Source organism: Mus caroli, chromosome X (genome assembly GCF_900094665.2).
Source record: "Mus caroli chromosome X, CAROLI_EIJ_v1.1, whole genome shotgun sequence".
NCBI lineage: Eukaryota > Metazoa > Chordata > Mammalia > Rodentia > Muridae > Mus > Mus caroli.
Window position 1 is genome coordinate 131303997 of NC_034589.1, and position 25911 is coordinate 131329907.

The 25911-nt window shown below is 38.1% G+C and overlaps 1 protein-coding gene across 1 annotated transcript in view; it reads right to left on the reverse strand.

Annotated features, from left to right (window-relative positions):
- Nucleotides 1-1623: 1623 nt before the first annotated feature.
- Ammecr1 (Alport syndrome, mental retardation, midface hypoplasia and elliptocytosis chromosomal region gene 1) overlaps nucleotides 1624-25911 on the reverse strand; it is a 108057-nt gene continuing 83769 nt past the window's right edge. Inside the window, exons 3-6 of the mRNA XM_021153402.2 lie at nucleotides 22216-22330; nucleotides 9336-9426; nucleotides 7930-8026; nucleotides 1624-6089 (exon numbers count right to left, since the gene is read on the reverse strand). Coding sequence (XP_021009061.1) covers nucleotides 5975-6089; nucleotides 7930-8026; nucleotides 9336-9426; nucleotides 22216-22330 — 418 coding nt within the window. The 3' untranslated portion in view covers nucleotides 1624-5974. The remainder of the gene's footprint in view (nucleotides 6090-7929; nucleotides 8027-9335; nucleotides 9427-22215; nucleotides 22331-25911) is intronic.

Consider the following 25911-nt stretch of genomic DNA (forward strand, 5'->3'; position numbering starts at 1 on the left):
TCACTCTGTAGACCAGGCTGGCCTCGAACTCAGAAATCTGCCTGCCTCTGCCTCTGCCTCCCGAGTGCTGGGATTAAAGGCGTGTGCCACCATGCCCAGCTCTATAGCTCCACTCTTAAAGTGTCATTTTAAAGAGATGACATCCAAGCTTTTTGGCAAAATTAGCCTCGTTTCTAAATGGCACTTAACATAATCCCTTCCATTTCTTCAGAGATTTCTTCTAATCAGGCTTGGGGGTTTCAGGTATGGAGATGGTACCTTTCAATACAGTTGCCAAAACAACAACAACAACAAAACCAAGAACTTTTCTTAGCTGCAGTCTCCCATTTAGCTTTCCCTCTTGAAACTGAAAAGCCCGGGCAAACACAGATGGACAGTTACCAAGAATTCAGTTGGTCCAAACTCACACAAGTTTCAGCTCACAAAGGCAGAGCCAAAGAAAGAAGAAGCCATGTTGAGTGGGCAGTCTGTTGTTCATCAGCGCTGGCTGGCAGCTCTACCTCGTGTTGGCAGGGTTCCTTGGTGGTCATGTTATTCCATGAACAGAGAGAACATGCCTCAGCCTACAAACCCATCCTTGCTTTCTGAAGTGCTGGAGCTATTTAAAAGGTACCAGTGAGGCATGGAATCTAAAGATGGTATACTGAAACTTGAGGAAGAATCGAGGGAGTTGCAGTGTGATTAGTGCAGCTGAAATCTGTCCAGACCATTGAGTCCACCATTAATATTATAAAAAGAATGTTGTGGGCCTGTTATATTACTTTATTCTACCTGAAACTATTAATATGGTCTAAATGATTAGGCAATCCTAATGTCCCATTAAATATAAATGATGAAAATGAATAAACCACGGACAGTTTATGACTACCTTAATAGAGTACTAGCCCAAACCACAATAGTCCTTTAGGGTCTGAGATGGTTATTTTTAGCTACCATGATTGACATAAGCATGTTATAAATTTCACATGGTGCTAGGGCTTTGGGGCAGTTGTACTGTTTATATTCAAGTAACAACTAAGGCTGAAGTATGACCGCAAATGACTGATAAAGAGCCAGAGGTATGTATGCCCACAATCTGGTTGGTAGCTTTCCCATACAGAATAGACACAAGAAGAAGCTGCCAGAGCCCCACGCTGCAAGTGCTTCCTTTTTGGATGCAAGAGTTTATCTGGTTCTTCAAAGTCACAGCGCCAGTTGCCCTAACCCTAAGCGCAAACATTTTCCCCAAGCTGGAAGTCACCAGAAAGGTCACAAGTACCACTCTGGAACTGGCAAAGCCCCTCGCTTTTCAGCCTCAGTGTGTAGCATGCCCGGTATATACAGCCCTTGGGTAACCACCATCTTAATAACATTTTCAGGTTCCAACCTGTACTCTGAGAGAAGGCAAGGCTTGATGTTAAAAGAAAGGGTTTGCACTTAATCACGTGTCTTCTCTATAGTTTATCAATGTCCTTCACCAGCTATGAATGATCACCCTTGACTACAAAGAGCAGTCTGAGGCCCAGAAGACTCTGTCTTTTAAACATAGACATGCCATTGAGCATCCTATCATGAGGCAGGTTACACAAAGAAATCTAAAACAAACATTCAGTTTTAACATTTTATTGGGTAAATGATTTTAAAGGTAATAACAATAGTGTCAAAACTACTACAATGTCTTTCCACAGCCATACCTTACAGACCCACATAAACCTTTTCATATTTTTGTCTTTTTTGTTCATTTTTAATATTTTAAAGCCATACATGTCATATAAAATGCCCACTTCCAATAACTTCTTCAAACTAGTAAGCAATTCAGTGTGGAAGGAGGGAGGACCTGGTTATAACGAAGGGGTTTTAGATAATCTGTGATGTCTCACTGTAATCAAAACACCAGGTTACTAAGAAGGAAGGGGAGAGCTACTCCAGGTAGCTTTTTGCTTGTTACAAGTCTCACCATTGCATCACCAAAAACTCTTTATGCTGGTGACCGATTCAAAGGAATTTTGGGAAACATATAAAACACTAAAATAACTTAGAAACTAGATCCAAATATCTCAAAAGTAATCAACTTTGATATACAAAAGCGCTCAGAGGTGCTTACAAAAGTAGTTTGTGTTTGTTTTATTTTGTTTTTTTTTTGTTTTGTTTTTTTTTCCTCAGTGCGTCTAAGTACCAGCGCAGTTACTGGGTCTGGAGCAAAATAAAAGGTTCATTTTCTTCTGAAACAGTAATAAAAAACAAGGAAAACATATCTTTGTATATAAAGGATCAATGCTGGTCTTAAGAATAAATGTAATCAGAAACCCTTAAATCGAGAGGCACACAATGGGTTTCCACTTGTAAAAAAGAAAAGGAAAGTCACCAGTTTATTTAAATGGAGGAGGTGCTCACACTCCTCAAATAAACTTAATTCAGTTTAACATCACTAGCAAAAAATCACTTAGAAACTGTACAAAAATAAAAAAGTTAACACATTTAATCCTGCAAGGTTTTTGTAAGGACTGGAAGGCAGGCTTTTGGAGCAGCATTTGGGCATGGCTGGGGGCTTCTTTGGTTTGATCTAACACACATAAGAGATGGAACCTATTCCAGATGACAGTTTCAAATTCTTGCACATTTGACGACAGGAAAAGAGGCCAGTATACAAACTTCCCGGTGTGCTGTGTGTGCAATGGAACCATTTGCATTGGAGTGGACATCCTAGGTGAGGTGTGGGGTGGAGGGGGAGGGGAGAGCAAGCCTTGCACTTCCTCCATCACTTTCACTGACCTCCTCAGGGTAGGGGACATTGGAGAGGGGAGTAGCACATTTGTGCAATCAGAAGGCCACTTGAGGGGGGGGGCAATTGTTCTTTTTAGAATCTGGTACCTGGCTGACCTTGTTTAAGAACAATAAAACCTTCCAGAATTGGAAGCCTTTTGCTACATACCAAAAATAAACTACACATCATTTTCCAAGAAAATACCCAGTTGCATTTGAAAAAAGGAAAAAAAAAAAAAAAAAAAAAAGGAAAACTTAACTGGAACTAATTAACATTTAAAAGGGGGCTCTGTAAACTTTGTGCTATTCAAATGAAGTTCAAGTATTACTTCTGAGCTGTTTAAAGATCACGGAACTCATACAATATTCTGGTGATAAAGAGTACAATTCACATTTGTGTTTCTGAACAAATAAACCACAACTGGCTAGAACACAACTTGTGCAATTAGAATCTTTGTCTGAGTTAAAGACACATGCTACATATTTCCACATGTTCAAAGTTATTTCAAACCACATATTTAACAACTTTGTCATATACAACAAGAGTGAAAGGGCCTAGCATTGGTTTGTTTGAAGCACACCATTATAGTTTGTATAACACCCTTTACACTACAAAGTCTTTTAGTCAACAGCTACTTAGACACAAAAATGCACTGTGCATCAACTTGAATACAAAAGGAGACAAAACTATCCTTTCCCCCCAAGCCATGGTGGGAAATATTGCTGACCTCGTCCTTTGAAGCCTGCAGGATGGTTATTCTTCAGTAGAACATTATTACACCGGTAAGAAAATCTGTATAATATCTGCATATATCAAGGATTTTTAAAAAAATCTGATATGATTTTAGAGTCCGCATGACCAGTCACGTGACCTGCTCAAGATTGATTAGCACCGTTAAATACATAAACACACACATATGCATGTATGCATGTGTAAGTATATGGAGACATACACGCATATATGTATGTGATAGATCTTTTCTTTAAAAACAACAACAACAACAAAAAACTAGCCGTAAGCTCACCCGGGCTGAGGAGCTCTGAAATGATGAGATGATGGAGTAGATGGATTTCACAACAAAATTGGTCTAGTCTGTCTCTCTTCAGTTTCTATGTTTTCTTTTCTTTTTTCCGTTTCTCTTTCTTTTCTTTCTCCCCTTTCTTTTCTTCTCTCTCTCTCTCTCTCTCTCTCTCTTTCTGACTCTCTCTCTCTCTCTCTCTGTCTCTCTCTCTTTCTCTCTTATTTCCTAGCAGACAATATCATTCAGCTTGTGCTCACTTTCCCTATAAGGGCAAGAAAATGTCAGGTAGCAGCTTGCTTCTATACTGAAAGACTAATCCACCCACAAAGTGTGTCCAAGTAGAAACAACAGGACTTAGAAGCCCATTCTAAAGCTCAGCAGCTTATGTTTTCTCTGTATTCAATGGAGCTGGCTACTGAGACTGTCTTTCAGGCTAGCAAGTAGCTTCTTAGTTAAGGCATCATAACTGAAAATGGATACGTCAACAATGGATTCTGTGGATGAAGAAATACCAAACTTCAAAGAACTCTCATTCAAAAACTGAAGCTGTCTACTTTGCCCTGATGGCAAGGAGAATGAATTCAGCCAATTACAAACTAGACAAGGATTTTCTGAACTACCAGTCTGTCACTTGTCACAGCAATTAAATGTATAAGCTTGACTATTTCAATAATTAGCGGTATGTCATAGTTGTAGAATATACATTCTGCAGCATTTCACTCACCACTTGTTCTAATGACTTCCTGTTTGAAAAAAATTATATATTTCCCAAATATATATATCTCTATATACCTATATAGATACTACCATAAAACAAAGGTCATCTTTTGCCAGAATCATCATGGGTTTTCCTGGGGATAAACAAAAGGGTTTCCCACTGACATCAGTAGGTTTTCTTTGTGCCATGGGAAGAATAGCCCTGCAAATGAGCTAGGCTCTAATTAACATATCTGAATGCCATCTTTACAGGTCTACCATATTATATGTCAACACAGAAATGTGTTTCTATCAAAAGGCTGTAGTGCAGAAAGAGATTCAAACTCTTTGTAGTATCTCTGAAACTCAGCATTGTTTCTGTGATAGATAAATTTGAAATCATAGTATGTATGAACTTTTGTTTCACTAGATTATCTTTATCATGTCTTAGTAGCTAAAGCTGTCTCTGGCCAATTATGACTCATTGAAACCTAAAGCTAACAAATTTAAATGAATACAAAATAGACAAATGTCTTTTTGGTTATTTGCTCAAAATAATTTTTTTCAGCTAAAAAAATACTTTGGAGTAAGGAATTTGTGTAATCTGTTGTTTCTCATATAGAAACAATAACATTTTATAAGAATATTCTCTAAATTGCCTTTTTAAACCCCTCTTAATTCGACTTAATTATAGTCTTCTCAAAGGCACTAAATTCTGCATCTGATCTCTTCCCAATATATGCTGCCTTTCACAATGATTTCTGCGGCCCATTTGAAAGGTAGCTTATGCTTTTCTAAAACAGTGTTGTAGGTTGTAAATTGGTCTCTAACATGAGGCAGTCTCTTCTACAGTAACACAGAAGCACAGAAGGCGTATACAGTTCCTTGCTCTCTGTGACAAGTCCGATCATGGACCTCTGAATGTTCATTACTTAATCTAAAGCTCACTCATTTCAACCATGGGGAAAAATGTGTACTTGACCCAAATACTAAGCTGTCATAGCAAATAGAATTTTAGGCAAATTCATAAGTAATATACAAATACCTGAATTTGTTAAGAATTAATCCCCAACTCAGCTATCAAAAAATGACAATCTTACCGAAGAATACTAAAGACAAACCTATAAACCCTCAGAAACGGCATACTTTCTTCCATCCACAGTCAAAAGAAGGGAGGAGGAAGAAAAAAAGGAACAAAGAAAGGCAGAAACCTGTCTGAGATAGCAAAGCAAAAAAGATACCTAATATTGTAAGGAAAGAAAACCTCAAAAGCTGTATGTGCTGAAAAAAAAAATTCAGTGATCTAAAATAATAAAACAGGATCTTCTTAACAAATGCCATTGTCCTACCCGTTACCATGATGGTCTTAACTAACAATGTCGAAGCTTCACCATGGCAACGGAAACTATCATCATAAAATGGTACAGTAAAAGAGATAGCTAGACCAAGAAGGTGTAGGGTCTCCTGGGAAGAGGTCTGCAGAGAGGCCCAGTGACTGGTTGTGCGGCTCAGTGTCAGGAATAATGGTTGTATGGTGGAAGGGGATGCCCGATGCCATTTTGGAAATGATGATGCTGGCGATGAGCAAGGTATTCAGCATAACTCAAGGTCATCTTTTCACTACGGTACCTGAAGGGGAAGGAGGGGAAGAGAAAAGTTAACATTGAGAAACACATGGTATACTATTATCAGAGCCAGAGGGACTCTATGAGATCATTTTATATAGTGGGAAACCAGAAGCCATGAGAGAAGCAATTAGTAGCCCAAAGTCACAGAATTGGTAAGCAGCAAAGCTGAGATCAGAACACTAATCTTAGTGCTCTTTCTGCCCTTCTACTCCAGGGATGACATTGTCCCCTTTACCCACTTTGCTATCAGGAAGGAACAAGGAAGAGGCTATCTTTTACCATCATGTCTCTATCTCCATCGTAGATACATCTCATTCATTGGGCTCCTTTTATAGCAGAGACCTTCCATCACTTCCTCCTTTACTCTTCCTTTGTTCACACATCTTGGGTTTGCTCTATGCTACACATCAGTACTGAAGCCCTCTCATTTTGTCTCTATCTAGTTATTTGTCCATTATCCAACTTTTCAAGAGAGTAAGCACAGTTTCTCCCTTCAGGCTCTTTCTTTTCCTAGCAGGTGCTCAGTGTCCCTTGGTTCTGCCACTGTCCTTTCATGGCTGTCAGAGGCTCCTTAGGATTCTCTTTGGAACTTTCCATGATACTCCCACAAACCACTTGCTCTGTAGGCTCATGGATTTTACACCTCCACCTTTCCCTGATGCTGTCCCTGCTTCTCAGATGGCTTCTCATCTCTTTGACAGCTGCTTATACTCCTACCTTGCAGGATTTTCCTAGGTTCCACCATTTGCAGTTTAAACTTTACACTCTGCCCTCCTCCATGCACTGGGATCCCCACAGCTTTGACTTTGACCTGCTCACAGATTATTCCAGGCTATCAGCTCTATCATGAACCTTCTAGACTATATTTTCCTTTAGTGACATTTCCTATGTGCACTGAAAGACCAGCCAAATCATAGTGCTTTATATTTCTTAGAACTGGCTTTGTACTGCACCACTTACATGCTTTGATTCACAGCACATCTTCAGGGAATCCCTTTCCTCCCTTGCTCTCTACCTGCCAAATAGTCTACTCATTCTTTAAAGCCAGCCCTAAATCCACCTCCACTTTGAAGTTGTCTGTTACCCACTGACTTCCTGGAGTTCCTCGTCCCTAGCATTATAATCCTACACATCTGTAATATTCTGCCTTGTAGTAGTAATTCTTTTTATTCATGCCCTTCCATTCTCCTCCAACTATAAGCTTGAGAACAGAAAAGGGGACATTCTCAAATTTGTAACTGTGCAGAGCTGAGAACAATCCATTTTTTTAACTACGGGCATGTAATACAATTTTCTGGAACTGAAATAAATGGAAACAGTACCCCATTCTTCTAAAATGTTCAATACTTTCCTTAAGTAAGAATCGCTATTATTCCATGTTGACATTTATTTAGCATTCACATTCAGCTCTATTTTGTTTTTCAATAAGCTTTCATAGTAGACTCCTATCACTGCCAAAATTCTAAGGTTAAATTTAAATTTTCGGACTGCTTATTTTCGGAATCCTGGGGTTCTGCTAGGTGACGTCAAAATCTTGTGAATAGCTAATTCTAGTACTTTCTCCAGCAAGGTAGTTTCAAGTCTCACAGGGCTTGCTGTACAAAGCCCAAGTAATCATATGGAGCTAGAGATGAAGAGGATGAGTTCGGGTATCATGCAGGCTTTACTGCACAGCAGACTTCCAGTGTAGCCACTCTCAGGACGCCCTGCCATTTGTTTCCACTATTTTAGACAAGAGAAGCAAGTATAGTTCGAGAGTCTTAAAAAAGAAAATCAGGTATAGGCATATCCTTCAAAGTCCACTGGTTAGTTACAAACTGCCATCCCAGCCATGCCAGTACCTGGTCAGCTTTATGGTTTTTCTGAATTCATTAGTAATCGGAGCTTTGTATCCTCCTTTTCTCAGTAACGAGTCTATGGTCTGAATATGGTCCCATCCTGTGCAGAAGAAGCCAGATAAGATATCAGTTAAACAGTGTCACAAAGGCACCTTTGCTTAAATACAGAAATGACTTGGTAGAGGTCAGCTATCCCTGTCACCAAATGCCATCAATTCCTTTGGTCCTAAAAAACAGTCATATAGAAGAGCTAACATTTTATCCTTGTATAGAATCAGGTCCATCACAACATGCCTTAAATTGTCTAAGAAACTACTCAGTCATGTCTCTGTCACAAATCACAACCAGTGTACTCTTCTCTAATGGTCCTACCTTCAAAAGGGAGGGAAAGCCTAAATAAATAAAACATGACTTGTGTCAACTCACTAGTTGGGGCTCCAATCCCTATTTCATGGTGATTACTGGTCTTAATGGTATCCTCTATGCTTGATAATCTATATTTGTGTGAAATATTCAATGACTACCATTGTTTCTAATATGAATGCTATTCTAGTATCTTTATGAAGTTGGTAATCCTGCAGTATTAACACATTTTCTAAAGCAATCCAAATAAATCTTCACATAACTGCCTTAAAGATTAACATTTTTATTTGAGGTTTAACATTAAAATCTATTGTTATAGCTCTCATATTTATATGAGCATACATGAGAAAAGCACATTTAAGTGCCTTCTGAAAAGGTAAGTGCTATAGAATTTTTAAAAAGCATTTAAACTAATATAAAGTTAGAATTCAGTAGTAGCTAGGAAGGACAAACTACTATAGTGAAGTTGTTTGGTGTCACCATATTGGTTCATAAAGATGTGTGGCATATCTGTGAAATAAAATTATTTTTGATTATGAAGTGTAGACTAAACATAAAATACTTCATGTTTTCACAACACTCCCAATCTTAATGGAAAGCTTACAGTTTCACTATTAGCTGAATGAGTTATGGCAGTCACATAAGAATTGTTAGATACTGACAATGAATGACATCAAACTACATTTGATGTAGTTTCTAAACCTAAGGCCTCTTAACGCCATCAAAATTACTGCGCACTGGTGCCTAGAAAACTGTGTTACAAAGCAGTAACAAACAGTTGCCTAAAATAAACCCCTAACTTCTACAAATCTGTGCCATTTTAAAAGTATGCACTTATGAGTATGCTGTCAGACATCAGTGAAAGGTGCAGATTCCATGTGAGTAATTAACCAATTTGAGGCAGACATTGCAGTGGCAGTGATGGAAAAGTCAGTTCTTATAATTTGATGTTGATCAATTATCAGACATAACTGCAAGGTCAGTGACTACACTGCAGTGTGTTTAAACTATTCACTAGATCATATGAAATAAAGGACAACAATGACCTTGCTCCTTTGCAACCTCCGGTAGGTAGGTAGCGGTGCGTTTTGATCCTTTTTCATTGATGAATTCTATTCTAATGCCATGCACACCCACCTGAAAGAAATTGGCAGTTTTATTAGTACAAACTTCTTCATAGAAACAGAAAGAAAAGGTTATCATTTAACTTTCAATGCAATTCCCCCCTCCTTTCATTTTTACTTTTTCTAGAGCTCAGGACCAAACCCAGGGACTTGTGCTTGCTAAGATAAGCACTCTACCACTGGGCTAAGTCCCCAATGTGCTTGCTAAGATAAGAACTCTACCACTGGGCTAAGTCCCCAAACCGTTCCCCTTGTCTTTAGGAGTATATATTCATTTTCTGTTTTCCAAGGCTTTGATTTTGGATTAGAAGGCTAGTATGCTATCCATAGAGCCTGCAAAAACACTGATTTGTGTGTTTCCAATATATGCCACGCTATTTGTTTAGAAATCTGCAACAAACATACACACAGTAGCATACAGTAGGATAGTTGATGGCCACAACTCCCAGCCTGGAAAAGGAAACGAGAGCAAAAACCCAAGTAGCTGCACTCACAACTTAAGATTGTACCCTGAAACTTCCTACGCTGACTTTTGCAAGCTCTAGTGCCTTTAAAACCTGGGATGGGATAGGAGGTTTCTGGAGAGGAAACCAGGAAAGGGGATAACATTTGAAATGTAAATAAAGAAAATATCCAATAAAAGAAAAAAACCCGTAACTCACACGCAGGCAAACCAACACTGATAAGTCTAAAAAAATATGGAGTGTTGTATCCATGTTACACAGTGAGTTCCATAGCCTGGACTACATAGTGAGACCCTGCTTAGAAGGAAAGCCTAAAAAGGAATGAAAACGATCAGACTGTATGTTGCATAGTATCTTTCAATGAAACAGCAATAAGGACTTCAAATTAGCCTCGGACAAGGCAATTTTATAGTTTATTATCCTAGCTCAGGTACCACTGTGGCATTTTAAAGTATGAAACTTTTTGTTGATACCCAAAAGGGAAGTGTATTGTAAGCAAAACCAATGTGCTTTCCCTTCAATTAGCATACAATCAAAGGAGGCTGACCATTCCCCTCATAGACTAGTGTACAAAGCTGAAGAACAAAAGAGTCTAAACTCTTAACTTCTTTGAAAACACTGATAATAAAAGTAAAAAATGAAATGGACAGAGATCCTATTCCATTCTCCCATATCTCTAGTTGCCTTGGATCAGGACTTCCCAAGAGGAGTGTAAGGTTATCTAACATACTGGAGGGTGAGTGCAAAGGCAAGTGCACACTATTCCCAGGACAGAGGCTTCTTCTAGAGTAGATGAATGGAGACAGTCTTTTATGCGTTCTCTGGGTGTAAACATGTTAAGGTTTAGAGGAGAAACATGTCAGTGAGAACCGCTTTTGCTATTTCTACCCTTAGGCACGAGTTTTCTAGGTTTTCAGGGAAGGAAATGTCCCCTGATAAATGGATTTCATCCCGTCTTCATACAAATACCCCTTGAGCCTGTCAGACCTTTTGAGCGATTACAGCATTTTTTTTTATTAAAGTGTATCCCTGTGGCTATTCTATCTATTTGATATCAATATTCTTACAAATCTCCTCTTGCTAAAAATGCAACCAGGACAGCTGTTTAAAAAGCACCCCAGGAAGGCCTCTCAGACCCCATGGGCTGTGACTGTGGACTGCTGAGAGGAAGTATGTCTAGTTCGCAGATATTTCTAGGAGGAAGGGCATTTACCAATCACCCCAATACCTGACAAATTTGATTCTTTCTCTATACCAACTTCCTGATCAGTGACAATATCAGATGCTTCATAATTTGCTTCTTCAAAATATACAGCACATGTAATTTATGCTCTATCATTCACAGGAGTCAATTTTGAATCTTTAACTCTATTTATCAAAAATCTGTCATGTTAAAGTTGAAGATAATTTTGGTGTTATTAAGATGTCTAGTCAAAACTCTGAGACAGGTTTCTTATCTGCACGTTGAGCAATAGTTAACTGTCTTTGGGTGAGGAAGGGGGTGAAAACTTGATTAGAATTACAGGGTAGATCACGTTGCAGCAAGTATGGTTTGGAAAAGGATCAACTCCTGACGGTGACTACTACCCTAGTTAAGCCAGATAATCTCTACTAACCAACCATGCAAGTATAACAAACCACACGCCTACATATTGAAGAAAAATAATTAATCAGATGGAGGAGATTAGATATATAAATCCTTTTTAAAAAAATAACACAATTCTCTTCTATAGAAATCTCTGAGATTTTAAATCCTAGTAATTTAGTAATTAAAATAATCTAAGACTAATTGTATGGCATATAAATCGTTTCTTAAAAAAAATAAAAAATAAATTGTTTCTCGAGAAACCTGTTTACATGAGATCAAAATGAAGGACATGTTGAGCAAAATAAAAATGACCAAGACTGTTGATTTACTTTTGTATTGTGAAAAGGCCCAGGAAACAACTTTGATTTAAAAGAAAGACACTTTTCTGCGTTCCTATGATTTGAACAATGGAAAGCTCCTATAAATACAGTGATTTCAAAGTAAAGGCTTTGTGTGAAGCAACAGTTTCATAAGTCAGAAAGATATGCCACAAAGCTAGGAAGCCCAACTAGGATGACTCATTTTTCAACTAGCAGAATCCGGAGAATGGGAGAAATTGGTACTCTGTGGAACGCAACCAATTCTGATCCGCTTATGGAAGTCACCAGCTTTGCAAACTAAGTCTTCTCGACCGAAAAACATCACTGTTGTGATATGAATGTGGAAAGCATCCCCCGCTCCTGTGTATGGACACTTGGTCTCCAGCCGGGGACCTTTAGAAGGTAGAGCCTTACAGGCAGGGTGAGGTTTTATAGCTTCGTCCCACAGTTCTTGATCATTTTTCTGCCCTGCTTCCCAACCATTGATGCAATGTGAGGTGCTAACCTCATCCTCTTGCAATTTTACCTTCCTCACTACAATGGACTATATGCCCCATGGAATTGTAAGCGAAAATATATGTGTTCTCCCTTATGCTTTGCTGGCCTGTGTTATCACAGCTATTGTTGTATTTATCAATGAGATATTGACCAGTTACAAAGAGAATTGGTATTCCCTGAAGTTAAGTCTGCTCTATAATTACCTTAGTAACTACTTAGGATGGAAAAAGAGAACGCATCTAGGAAAAGAATGGCAATATATCCCTAACAGACTGTACCAGTCTTCAGAAATATAGCCAAGTGGGCAAAAACTGGAGGCTTACAAATCTAGCTTCAACTAGAAGCTCTGCAGGTCAGTTTTAAAATAATTAGAATGTCTGCGAAAAAAAATGCTTTCAAGGTCTATCAGCTACTATAATATTGTTTTAATCAAGAATTTACTTTTGCCATGTAGAGCTATAAATCAACTAGAGTTGTAGTAAATTAAATGCAAGACTTATAGATAAGAGGATATGGAATTAAAGGGACCTCTATCTGTGTGTGCTGAGAGAACATTAAGACCAGTTCAACAAATTTCTATTTCATGCTAAAGAGAAAGTCTTGTTTATTCTGAGCCATTCCATTGCAAGTAATTTTTACTAATGATACTCTACAATCTTGTTTTTAACATTGTTCTGAATGGTCACATGCCAAGATTAATGTTGACCCCTCAGATGTATTATCATGATTCTCCAGTTTAGGGATTATATATCCCCGAGTCTACTGGGTCTCAGCCCCCATCATCTTTGGTCTCTCATCCATTTCTCTATTTGTTCATTCTATCAGCAAGCATGTGGGTGCAGGGAAAAGAGATACATGCAAATTAATCAATTTTGCTTCATAGTAAAAGGTTTGGTGGAAGAGATTATAACTAATGGCTGAAATGAACCCTGAGACTGACTACAGATTTCATTTATCCTCATTATCTGGCCCCTTGTTAGAAATGTGGCTTCACTTAAAATTATTAGTCTCTAATGCAGTGGCCCTCAACCTAAGAGCATTAAAAAAGTGCCCTCTCCCACTCTATTATAATACATAGTCCATGTTATGCACTCTACAGCTGCATAGTCAAAGCTTAATAAGCCCTCGTCTATCTGTAAGGCAAGTGCTAGTCCTATAATAAGTTAGCAGCATTACAAAGGGATCCTGCTTTTACTGGTGAGCTTCATCAGTGAGCAGACAACCTGAATAGGTTAAAACATGATGGAAGAAAAAGAAAGTCATCTAGGCAAGAGTATAATTGTCTATAAAATGTGTGCTAGCTAAGTTGAATGGGCTCCATGAAACCTTTGACCATTAGGGTCTAAAATTATGTCCAAAGTCCTGATTTTGAAATTAAATCTGCACCTGATAATATTTGGGCCAAGAATATCAATCAGTTTCCTTAGGCTCAGCCTGTTGGCAGGGCCAGTTCCATTAATTCCCATTTTGGAGCCTCATGCTTTTTTTTTTTTTTTTTTTTAACGGTATGGCCATGGTTCACCACACTCCTTTCCAGTGAGTTCATCTTGAATAACATACATAAATATATAGCAGGAGGTCAGAGAATTAAAAGTTGTTTGGCATGCTTTTTTGGATGAAATCATTTGGCAAAATATGCTTTGTAATTAACAGCACAGCCAGTTACTGGCCATTCACAAAAGACTGACCTGCCAGGATTAATATACCAGTACCATTGAAGTAAATGAAAGGGCTCAGTTCCTAATGAGAGAAGCGATGTTTGGCACACTACCAACTCTTTCAAGGCTTGCACCACTGATGACATACACATGCACCCAGAAAGAAGCCTAGGACTGTGTGACCAGAAATAAATGCTGCACAGGACAGTCCACAGATGTGACCCAGAGTCTGCATCTCTCAGATTTCTAGGTGGAAAAACTCAATGCTTCTTTTCTCTAAAAATACTACAAACCCACAGTGCTCTATATTGCCCTCTCCAACTCCTCCCATCACAGGAGACTCTACCTGACTCCAGCTCCCCTTCACAATGGTGACTTTCCTAGTAAAAGCAAATTCAACGTAAGAGATGACAATATCTCAAACCTGGCTCTGCCTATTTCAAGTTTGTAATCTAGATTAATTCTGTTGTAAGATTTTGTGTTCTTAGCCCCAAATTCAGTACTCCTAAAAGCATTGTTTAGACTACATATGCTCTAGATCCTCCATTTACATTCTCGGTCATATGGTTGGCTGCATTTCTTTGCCCACCAGTTTAAGTAGAAGTTCTGAACTTCTGCAGCTATCTATCTGGTTAACAAACTGGCTAATTTACAAATTTCTAAAGTCTTTCAGAAATTTGGATCCCCCCCCCATTAGTAACTTTTAAGTTGTAAATTTTAACAACTAACTGTAACCATGAATATAAGAAGAGCTGCACATATGGAACCTCTCTTTAGAAGAATATAAAGAAGGAAAAGGTAGTGTGACTGTCCTGTAATCCCTAGTATGATTATCATGTAACTTAGTGACTTAGTAATTTAGTTATAAAAATATTTTTCTCCTGAACTGAGCCAATAATGTGTGCATATTAGGCTGCCTTTATCTATCACGTACCCGGGTCTTTGAGCACTCTGAATACCTCTTGAGGAGTTTTGTAGAAGAATATAAATCAAAAGAGATAGCTGATTACATATTCATCACTTGGGCATTAGTAATATTTTAATGTAGCTGAATATAAAAACCTGCCTTCATCATCTACCTCAGTTAATGGATTACTTTTTCTTGTTATGTAACAATAACTGCAAGTGTTCCCTTGAATAAAATATATATATATATATATATATATATATATATATATATATGCTGCTCTGGTTTCAAATCTCTGTAAATTAGTCACTTTAGCTTAGCAATAAATTAGTTCAGTCTCTTAGAACCAGTTCTTAGCTTTTGTAGTAGTTTTGATTCATGCAGGAAACTTAGACCTCTTATCTATAAGGAATATGAGCGTGTCAATTTAGTCATAAAAGTTCACTAACAAAAATCAGATATAACATTTATTTTTACCTAGTAGCTTGCCATTAAAGAACCTGAACTAACAATAACCCCCATGAACTTGTAAAGAATCGGTTAAGATTTGAAATGAAGCAGTATTAATGAAGTAGTATATTAAAAAGCTCTGAAGCCAAATATATTAATGTATCATTTGCAATGATAGAAAATGTTCTTACTCAAAGTTTGCAGTGAGCAAATGACAGCTCAGAGTGTAATTATGGGAAAAACACTTCATATAGACTAATTATAATACGCATTCAGAAAAATTGAACGCACTGAAGCTTACCATGCAAAGTTCAGACAACATAGGTGACATTTAATAAAAAGCCTGCTTTTCATCAAATGTTATATAAATGCGTTCCTACCATTTTTAAAAAAGAAATGACAAAGGAGATGAATTTAAATAGGAGGGAAGTGAAGTAATTTATATTTTTGAGCTTAGAGCTATGAGTTTACTCTTCAAATGCTGGGTGGGGAGGGCACCTCTGGTTAAAGAAGTTTCTGTAGGAAATGTCTGCCTGATAAAAAGCTAAGAAAAATCGTATCCAAGCTCTAAATGTACACTGAGTATGTGACTCAATACGAGTTGCCTTAGTTTACAAAAGAGATTTGTTTCTGAACAGTTACAAGGGGCTTGAACTTATGAAAATAGATTAATCTTGAAATTATGAGGAAGACAATAAAGAAAGTATACGGTGTCCTTCTGTAAAGCAAAATAGCATTTATAAAAGGAATAATATCTCCCTACCGCAATTGTTACACTTACATTTAGATGTAAAATACTGACTTAAGGGAAGAAATGGTGCAGTAATGAAATAGAGGCTTTGATAGCTCTATTTCATTGTTACCAAAGAGAATTCTTTGTGAAAATGAAATGGAGAATGCATAATTTTAAAAAACTGGATTCTTTTGACAGATTTTGGCCAACATTTACATTGACAATGGCCATTTCAAAAGTTAGGGAACTCTTTTTATGATTTCTAAATGGCTGATTCATTCTCTGCATATAAAATAAAACAGAAGCCATTTAAAAAAAAAAAAAGGGACTCTGGCACAGAACCACACTCTGTCAAGAGACTTTAGTCCACCCCTTTCAACTTCCTAGTATAGAAACTGAGAACCAGAAAGGTCACAGAACCCAAGTCTCCTTTTCCTCAGAATGCAGCACTTTGAAAAAAACTTAAATGCTGGGACACATGCAAAGTGCATATGAAAAAACTGTAACTGAACCTCCAGGGAAGGAGAAGGAAGACAGTCTAGATTCTAAGAGAAAAAAAAAAAAAAAAACAGAAACACTTCCTCCACCAAACAATAGAGACAGGAAGGCAGGAAACGTGAGAAGAGACTCTGTTGTTCATTCACTAAGGATCCAAATGGATAGTGCATGTATTTACGGGGCAGATCCACCTCTAAGAAGTTGCTTTACTGCTTGCTTCCCTGTTAGGCTTCTTGTTCCCTGCAAGGCCTTGATGACACCTAAGAAATCCTCTGCAGATGGCCAGGGAGTGCAAAGCATTCGCTCCCCACTGGTCCCCAGCACTCCACAGAGCACTCAGAGCAGAGCTTCAGGACAGGACTGCATTTCCATAACCACAGTGGCATCTCCCACTCCATCTCAAGGTCCTTCTAAATATCAATGAGGAGAAATTTCCTCATCTAGGTAGACTGTTTTATTTGTTGTTGTTTGTCTCGTGTTCACAAAGGCAGGAATTTTAAGGCAGAAATAAAACAACATAATGTACATCATAGTTGCAGAAAAATAAGCAAGGGGGAAACAGACTGTATATATGCAACTAGAAGTCATTTTGCTTGGTGACTCTGTGAGTCATGCTAGCCATCTGTGTATGAATGGGGACTCTGTTTTCAGTTGTACATTAATAGGATCTAAAAAAAAAAAGGAAACCTTTATGGGGGGAAGGAGAGTGAAAAGGAAAATATTAGCATCTAAAATATGGGGGGGGGGATAATGACAGTAGCCAATTTGTTCATCTCATCTGTTTATTCTCACGAAGGCTATTACAAAAGTGCCCTATTATTAACTGCAACCAGATACATCAGAAATGGATCTGTGATCGCTGGAGAGGTGTGCATTAGAGGTTCTTTTGAAAATGAAGTACAGCTCGCTGAGTAGCAGGAGTCCTCAAGGCTCACATACAATGACAGATGCTTTGTTACATTAGGTGGGGACAGTGAGAGACTAGAGACACAAGGTCTAGCTTTAATAGTCCAGGGACAGATTTTAGAACCATGCAAGTATCATGCTGGCCAGCTCCATTAAGCATGGGATGATTCTATCTATGTAAGTGTGGTATACTAAAAGTGACCCCCCCACACACACACACATACACACACAAAGTTGTCTTCAAAGTCAGATAAAGAAGAAAAAGTCTTCCAGTTCATGCAACTGTCATTAACTTATCTAGATATGATCTAAGCTTTTACTTTAGGATACATTAGAAAACATCTGTTCTTCATGCCTTGAAATGATCTTCCCTCTAAAGCTCACAAGTAAAAGATGCTTGATTATAAGTTAGAAAATATTTTGACTCCTGTCAGCGATGTGGTACATTGGATCCTAGCAAAATCATTGGTAGCATCCATGTCACAGAAGTGCTACAAACACAAATCCTATTCCTTGATAATATCCTGAAAATGAGCAGCTGAGGTGACTATACCTAGAATCAAGCCACCAAGCTCTGCTGATTGTCATTTGTCTTACATCCTTTCATAGTGGTTTAAGGAGAAACACGACTCCCAAACAGTGGAACTTGCAGGCTCTGTGTCATTTTGGAAGGTTCCAACATGCTACATGAGGTTTGCTTTCTTTGTAAAGTGCCATGTCTGTCAATCATCCTGTCATTTAGAATTAGCATAACGCTGTCAGTGGAAGAACACAGAACAGTGGTGGTGATAAGTTTTGATGTTCAAACACAAAGGAGATTGTGTTGGAATTTTCCCTGGGGGAGTAATTTTCCTCACTGAACAATCATTTTAGCTTTGCAGGTGGATATGACAACATATCAGTTAATGACTCTTTTCCCTAAATTACTCACTTTTCATACCTTTAAACGATCCCTCTAATTAGGAATTCTGCTGAAGTAACACATGTCATCAGTTATCCCAACTTCTGCTTATAACAAGTGTACTATCTTATTTTTTCTTTAAAAATTTAAAAATAATTTTGTTTTTCCTTATGGCATAAGCATATTCAGGACTCTGTGTTTTATGTTAAAACTAAATACAGAAAATAGGGTATTTTATTCAGGGGAAAGAGATCTAATTATTTGACAGTGTGAAATTTTTCAAAGAGAAGGTTATAACTTTCATAATAGATTTTTCACAATGAAAGATCAAAAATATATAATTAAATAATATACAAAGATAAGCCATCTTTTACCTAATAATCACATGTAACTAAGCATGCAAATGTATTGATAGACAAAGAATGTAAAGAAACAGTTTAGAGCATCTAAATGCAATAACAGAAGTGCATATTTTTGCTATAGAAATAATGTTTTCCAACCTTTTTCAGTCTGCATCTGCTTAAATATGTGCCTGTAGAGGCCATAGATGGTACCAAGGACCTGACTGTTCTCAGAAGCAAAATGGTGAAGATTATGAGGGACTTATGTTTCCTTTTTATACTTTAAAGTTAAGTTCTCTTAAATAAGTCAAAATTACTAAGAAAGAACTCTGTGTGTGTGTTTGTGTGTGTGTGTGTGTGTGTGAGAGAGAGAGAGAGAGAGAGAGAGAGAGAGAGAGAGAGAGAGAGAGAGAGAGATGGGGGGAGAGAGAGAATGTATGTGTATGTATGTGTGTGTGTGCATTTGTAAAATTTAACACCCACTAACTGGAGCACTTCATCACTGCAAATGGAAATGCTGTACCCACTAAGCAGTCACTTCCCTTTCATGCTTTTCCCATCCCTCAATCTTTGTAGAGATTTGTCTATTCTGGATAGTTCATATAAGTGGCATCATACAGTATGTGAGATTTCATGTCTGGCTTCTTTCATTTAACATGATGTTTCCTAGGTTTATCCATGCTAAAGCGTGGGTTATGGCTGATATGGATATAGGTATTAATAAACGCTTGGGTTTTCAGTTTGTGATTACTGTGAAAAGTACTGCTATGAGCATTCTTGTTCAGGTTTTTGTTTCCATATCTGCCTTGAATTAATTTGGGCAGATATCTAAGGGTGGAACTGTATCAGTTTATAAATAAAAAAATGTTTACTTCCATTTTGACACTGTTTAAATAGCAATGGTTTTCATTAATTACCAAAGGCAACCTTTAGACTATCCTGCCTAGAAGAACAGTATTCCATTTTCAACTACAACAGTACACCTAAAACTAACTCACATTCTTATAATTACAAATGCAATTGTTACTCTTTGAGAATATACCTTTTGTGAGTTTCCAGTGTCTTCTTTGAAACACTGATGAAATCACAGAAAGAGACAGTCTGTTCCTCCTAGTACAACCATTCTAGCAGTGTGTAATTCACTTTCAAATGCTGATATACTAAAAGTACAAAGCCATGTGTATTGTTTTAAATTAACAAGAGAAGGTTACATAATAAGACAAATATTGAGGGCTGGAGATGGTTCTGCGGTTAAGATGGCCTGCTTTTCCAGAGGTTCTGAGTTCAATTCCCAGCAACCACCTGTAATGAGATCTGATGCCCTCTCCTGGTGTGTCTGAAGACAGCTACAGTGTGCTCATATAAATACAGTTTTTTAAAAAAAAAATGTTAAAAAATGTATGTTCCCAAACACAAAGTGGAAAGAATATTGACTCTTGTAGAAATTCAAGCTGACAGATAGTGACCACAAAAAATAAATAACACTTGACAAAATACATAGTGCTAATATTTCAATTGCTGTACTTCCCATCCACCCAGTAGAAAACAGATACATTTTATGAACATCAAAGCCACATAGCGAGGTGAGCTTTTGCTGATGAGAACCTGTGATGTGCTGTCAAGGTGCTGTCCCTAATTCTGTGCTTATTCTTACCTACCTACTTATCAGTTGTTGCTTATCAGCAGTCGCAATTTTTTTCTTTCCCATGAAACATACACACACTACCAAACAAGCCCATGTGAATAAGACATCTGAATGTGTTCACCCTGTATTTTCAACTCGGTGGCTGCAATGAGGGTAGAAGTGCTTCTGTAGCTTGGTCATCCCCTCCATCTGAGGCCTTCCCTGCTTCTCGCCCCCCACACCACCACTATATACACTGCATTTTCTACTTAACAGAGCAAAAATTAAACTCTGGCTAGAGAAAAAAAAAAAAAGCAACGGTCCCAAACCAGTAAAACTATAGCCATACAGAGCATAGTAAATGTTCATAAATAGGGACGTCAATTGGAACCATTAAGTCAAAACAAAACAATAACCCTCATGGTGTGAAGCACACTTGTGGTCCTGCTGCTAGCAAGGCAGAGGGTAAGAGGATCTTGAGTTCAAGGACAGCCTGGACAACATGGTGAGATCCTATCTCAAGCAAACAAACAAAAAGGTTGACAGATAAGGGGAAAGAAGAGAAGGAGGAAAGGGGGAAAGGAGGAAAGGGGGATCAAATAGGAATGTCAGACTTAACAAAAATAAAGTAGGGAATTTCCGTTCTATAAAGGGGTTGACACTTTTCAAATTGTCTAGTATAACTGTTATTAAATTATTTTATTTCTTCCTTTATAAAGATCCTAGGATGGTTTCATTTTCTGATAAGGACACAAAAAGCCAATCAGAAAACCCAGAGGGGATGCTTTCATCATCTTCCGATATAAAAAGCTATAAAATAGCTCTGGTGTCACAAAAATAATTCAGATCAGAGATCTTCTGAGACAGATCTCCAGAATATTATTCTGTACCCAGAAGAAGTAAACTATGGTGAAGTCAACTATCTGTAGTCCAAGAAGTCATAAAAAAAAAAAACAAAAATAAAGTTCAAGTCCAATTAACTATGAAGACAATGATCTGGTTACAAGGCTGTCTCAGTAACAATAGGAATGATTCTTTGAAAACAGCAGTAGACTGAAAGGCTCTTGGAAGGGTACAGTAGTTCGGTTTATAAGTGGTGTGTGAGAGGATGCTATTTATCAGCATCTTTCCCTTGTTTCAATCTTCTCCCACACGTTTCTTCATACCTTATATATAAATTTCTCTCTGAATCAAGGTAGAGAGCCTATCTCACCCCTCTGTACATGTACAACAAAGCCGAGAACACAGCTGGTATTCAGGAATACAGGCAAGACCTCCACTTAGCAATTTTAACCTCCAAAGTAAATCGCCATGAGAACTTAGTAAAGTTCCCACACAGTAAAGTCAAATAAAGATATGATTAAGGTAGGTTTCTCTGATAATAGCAATGCACAGACATACCCTGGATAGAACAGTGTTGTGGCTGTAATTTCAAATGTCTATATTAATATAGCCAGGAATAAACTCACATTATTTCATTCTAGTTTACTAATACTCTGCCATTGTCACAAACTTCTTTCCCCCAAATGATAATTCTGCTAACTTTTGCTGCTCCTTTCTAACATGTATACTCGGACTGTCTAAATGCTCAGTAGCCGTTACATACAGCACAGTGCAGTAGAATGGAATGGAAATGCAGGGAGAAACAGATTCCAGGCACTCCTTCTCACTACTTATTAACAGCCTTTATTGGGTGCTTAGGTGAGCTAGCATAAAAGTGAAGACCAAATTCAGTTTGGAGATTCTAACAGCACAGGGTATAGTTGCCTTAAAAAAGAAAAAAGCCAATCATATCTCATTGTTCTGCGGGGAGCTTTATTTCTGTGTAAGAATGGATGGAAAGCTTCACTTTATGGTCCAAGTTGTTAACATCTCCTCAGGAGTCACCTTCATGTAACGTGTCTATAATCTTACCTCCCAGTCCAAATAGTCGCAAACATCTTCAAAGTTAGTGAGCAGAGACACCGAGCAGAAAAGCCTTGGCAGCTCATCCCTCGTCATTGGTGGAAAACGGCTGTCTTTAAGGGCACTGTTGAAGACAGCAGAGATTAAAGCCATCACTGGATATGACAGTTCCTACGTTCAGTTCAAATACTGGCAATCATTTGAATCAGGTAAATAAGTAAGAAGCAGCAGAACTGTATCAAAGGTGCACAAGTGGTCATCAGGGACCATTTTAGAAGTCAGTATTCTTCATTTACTAGAGTCTGTTACTGGCCAATCCCGTGGCCACTTCAGCTGTAAAGAGGGAATGTTCAAGTCAACCTCCTCAAGAGCACTTTCTTGGCTTCTCTGGATCATCTGTAAATGCAGAACATGCTTTCTTTTCCATTAGAGGAAAATAAAAACTAGAGTAGTGGGAACATGCTGGAAGACCTCCGAGTCAGTGACTGGGGGAGATGTATACATCATCACACATGATTTTCTTTCATAGAGGAAATCACATTGTAAAACAGAAAAACATTAATACAACTTGCAACGGCTACCACAGAGCATTAAATAACTCAAAAAAGATGATTTTTTATCACGAAAAAAATCAAAGTAAAAGAAAATAATCATTCAAATCAGAGGCTCTTCAAAACACAAGGATCTCATGTGCCCTACAAAGGGCAACGGAAGACAGGACTCAAAAGCTGTGGAAGGACAAGGAAAAAGGGGCCGTGTGCGACGGAGGTCTGATTAGGAGGAGCTAGTGAGGCCATTAGCCTCATCGGTGGAGTTTCTGAGTGCATCAACTCTGATTAGACCATTTAATCAAGTGCCACTGTGCCAAACTCCAGAGAGACCCTTGTAAAGGATGAAAATGGTTTTCTTCCAAGAGTACAAGAGCTAAATCAACAGTGCCCTCCCTACCCCCTCTTACTGTCTCCCTGCCTGTCACACACACCATATGCCCTGTGCTTTTTATACGAAACCACTTCCTGGTCAAGCAAAACACACCTCTGATTCTCTAACATATGGATCAAACTATTGACCCAGTATCTTAGAAAACCTTTTCATTGTTTCCTTCTCATAGATTACAAACTCAGAAACAGAAGGAGTTTCCCACAGCCTTCAGAAAGAACTCCATTCCCTTTTAACTGACTCTGCCAAAATGCAGACTCCTTGTACAGTTTGTATTTTAAAACAGGCTCTCGCTGTGCACCTTTCCCCCACTTTCTACCCCTTCTTGGCATTCTGAAGCTCACTGCATTTGTATTTTCAATGCACTCTGGAGCTCCTCCCATCTAACTATACAAAAGAAGATTCTCTTAGGAAGATGCAGAGATGTTACATATTTATACAGTAGAAATGGCCATGTCATCCAAGAAGCCAAAATCAACCAAGAAAACCAGGAAATTACAAAGTCTTACTCTGAAAGCAACATTTCACTGTTTTACAGTTTAACAACATAAATGTCCTATGGTTTGGCTCCCTTTATTTTCCTACTGACAATAAAAATCTTAAAAATGTTCTCAAGTTCTCATCCAAAGGCAAGTTGAAGACACACATTTTTAACCACCTTTTACACACAAATGCTGGAATAAAATGCTAACACATTGTGTAGAAGTATCCCCAGCTAATTAAAAGGCCAATCACATTTTTCAGTTTTCTCATTAAAAAGAACATAAGGAAAGGAACAAACCCTCTATACTTAGCATCATAAAATGTATTTTGGGGAATTAGGGAGGGAGTTTTATTGTGGTAAAGTATGCACGAAACTTAATGTTTTCACCATTTGTACATATCTGTCTCTGTAGAATTAAGTATCGTCACGGTTTCTTGTAGCATTCACTACCACCTAGCTGCAGAAATGCACAGATTCCTCACCTGAAAAACTATCCCCATTAACCACAACTTCCCAGCCCCCTCGCCCCTCCAGTTCCTGGCCACATATGTGTGTAGAATTAGACTTACAACAGAGGCAAATAAAGAGAAATGAAATATGCTGCTTGAATATCTACATGAGCTTTAATCAAGACATGAGGTTTTCACTTCTCTTGGGTACATACCTACTAGCACTTAAGGTAAATACTAGTAAAGACTAGTCATTAAGGTAATTCTGTTGAGCTGGAAAGATGGCTCAGTAGCCTAGAGGACAAGCAAAACACCTATATCAAATAAGCAAACCTTTAAAATAAAAAAGGTAATGCTGTCTTTAACTTTGTGAGGGACTAAGAGTTCCCACAAAGACCTGCATAACTGTGTATTCCCATCTCCGACATATGGAAGTCCCTGTTTTTAACATCCTCACCAAGACTGTGCTCATCTACTGCTTTGTTTGTTGTTTTCTCTAAGAACTCCAGGCCTGCTTTGCTTGTTTGTTGATCTCTTTGGGATCCCTTAGAGCCCTGCTCGGCTTTCATTGCCAGTGTATTTCTCCAGGAATTTGCATTGAGAGCCATTGATGTTTCTTTGCTCTCAAGTGTAATGAAAAGTTACTTGGAGATGGGTGGAAAAAAGTGACTACTAACATTTCTGTTTGGATTTTTAATATAATCAGATGGTTCCCACCACGGGAATCACCATTTTGTATAATAACTCTGGGTCTGCTTTAAGAAGATAAATTTTTTGCATCCAGATTTTTTTTTCACTAAAAGAATAAATGGAACGAAGTCACTACATAGTTATTTTCTTAATACTTTGTAGTGTGCATTATTTCCTAAACTGACCAACAAAAGAGTAATTCAAGGCCAGTAAAATTCAACCTATTTCAAATGGATTAGTATTTTCAACTACCTAAACTGGAACAAGTTGTTCTCATGCTGTGGGCGCTTGCTGCTCAGTCATTCTAGAGCTGAAGAGAAAAGCTCTAGAACAAGAGTGAAGTGAGGACGGATAGAAGATGACATGGTATGTCACTGTCCTAGCGCTCAAGCACAGTGCTGCAAAGCTCTGACACGAGAAGTAAAGGGATGTTAGGCATGGTGGGAACCATCTGATTATATTAAAAATCCAAACGGAAATGTTAGTAGTCACATTGTTTCCACCCATCTCCAAGTAACTTTTCATTACACTTGAGAGCAAAGAAACATCAATGGCTCTCAATGCAAATTCCTGGAGAAATACACTGGCAGTGAAAGCCGAGCAGGGCTCTAAGGGATCCCAAAGAGATCAACACTCAGCTGGAGATGTGTCTCCGAGCTGCCAAGCTGCCAAGCTGGTGTGGATAGCTTACACACAAGAGAATTCAGCTTCCCTCAGCCAGGCTCCTTTTAGAATACTCTGTACATCCTGTTAAACCTAGGGCTTTGGAGAAGATGCTGCATTCTAAAGTTGGGCAATGACCTAGCTGAGATGATCCAGCTAAGCCAAAGATGGAGGTAAGTCTCTAACCCAGATTTTTAGGCTCAAGTCCAAAAATTCCTTTTACTAACCACACGTTAGTTTTCACCTTTGAATAGATTATACATTTTAACTGGAACACAAAACAATTGTCTTACTTGGCAATTCTGATCTGAAACCTGTACTGTCTCTGCCTAAAAAAAGATAAACAATCAATTCAGTTGCATTTATTAGTAGCCAAATGGCAAATATTCCTAGACTTCTTGGCCACTGGAATTCCACAAAAATAAATGATGAATAGTGTCCACTGAAATCATTTTTTTTTTTTTTTTTTTTTTTTTTTTT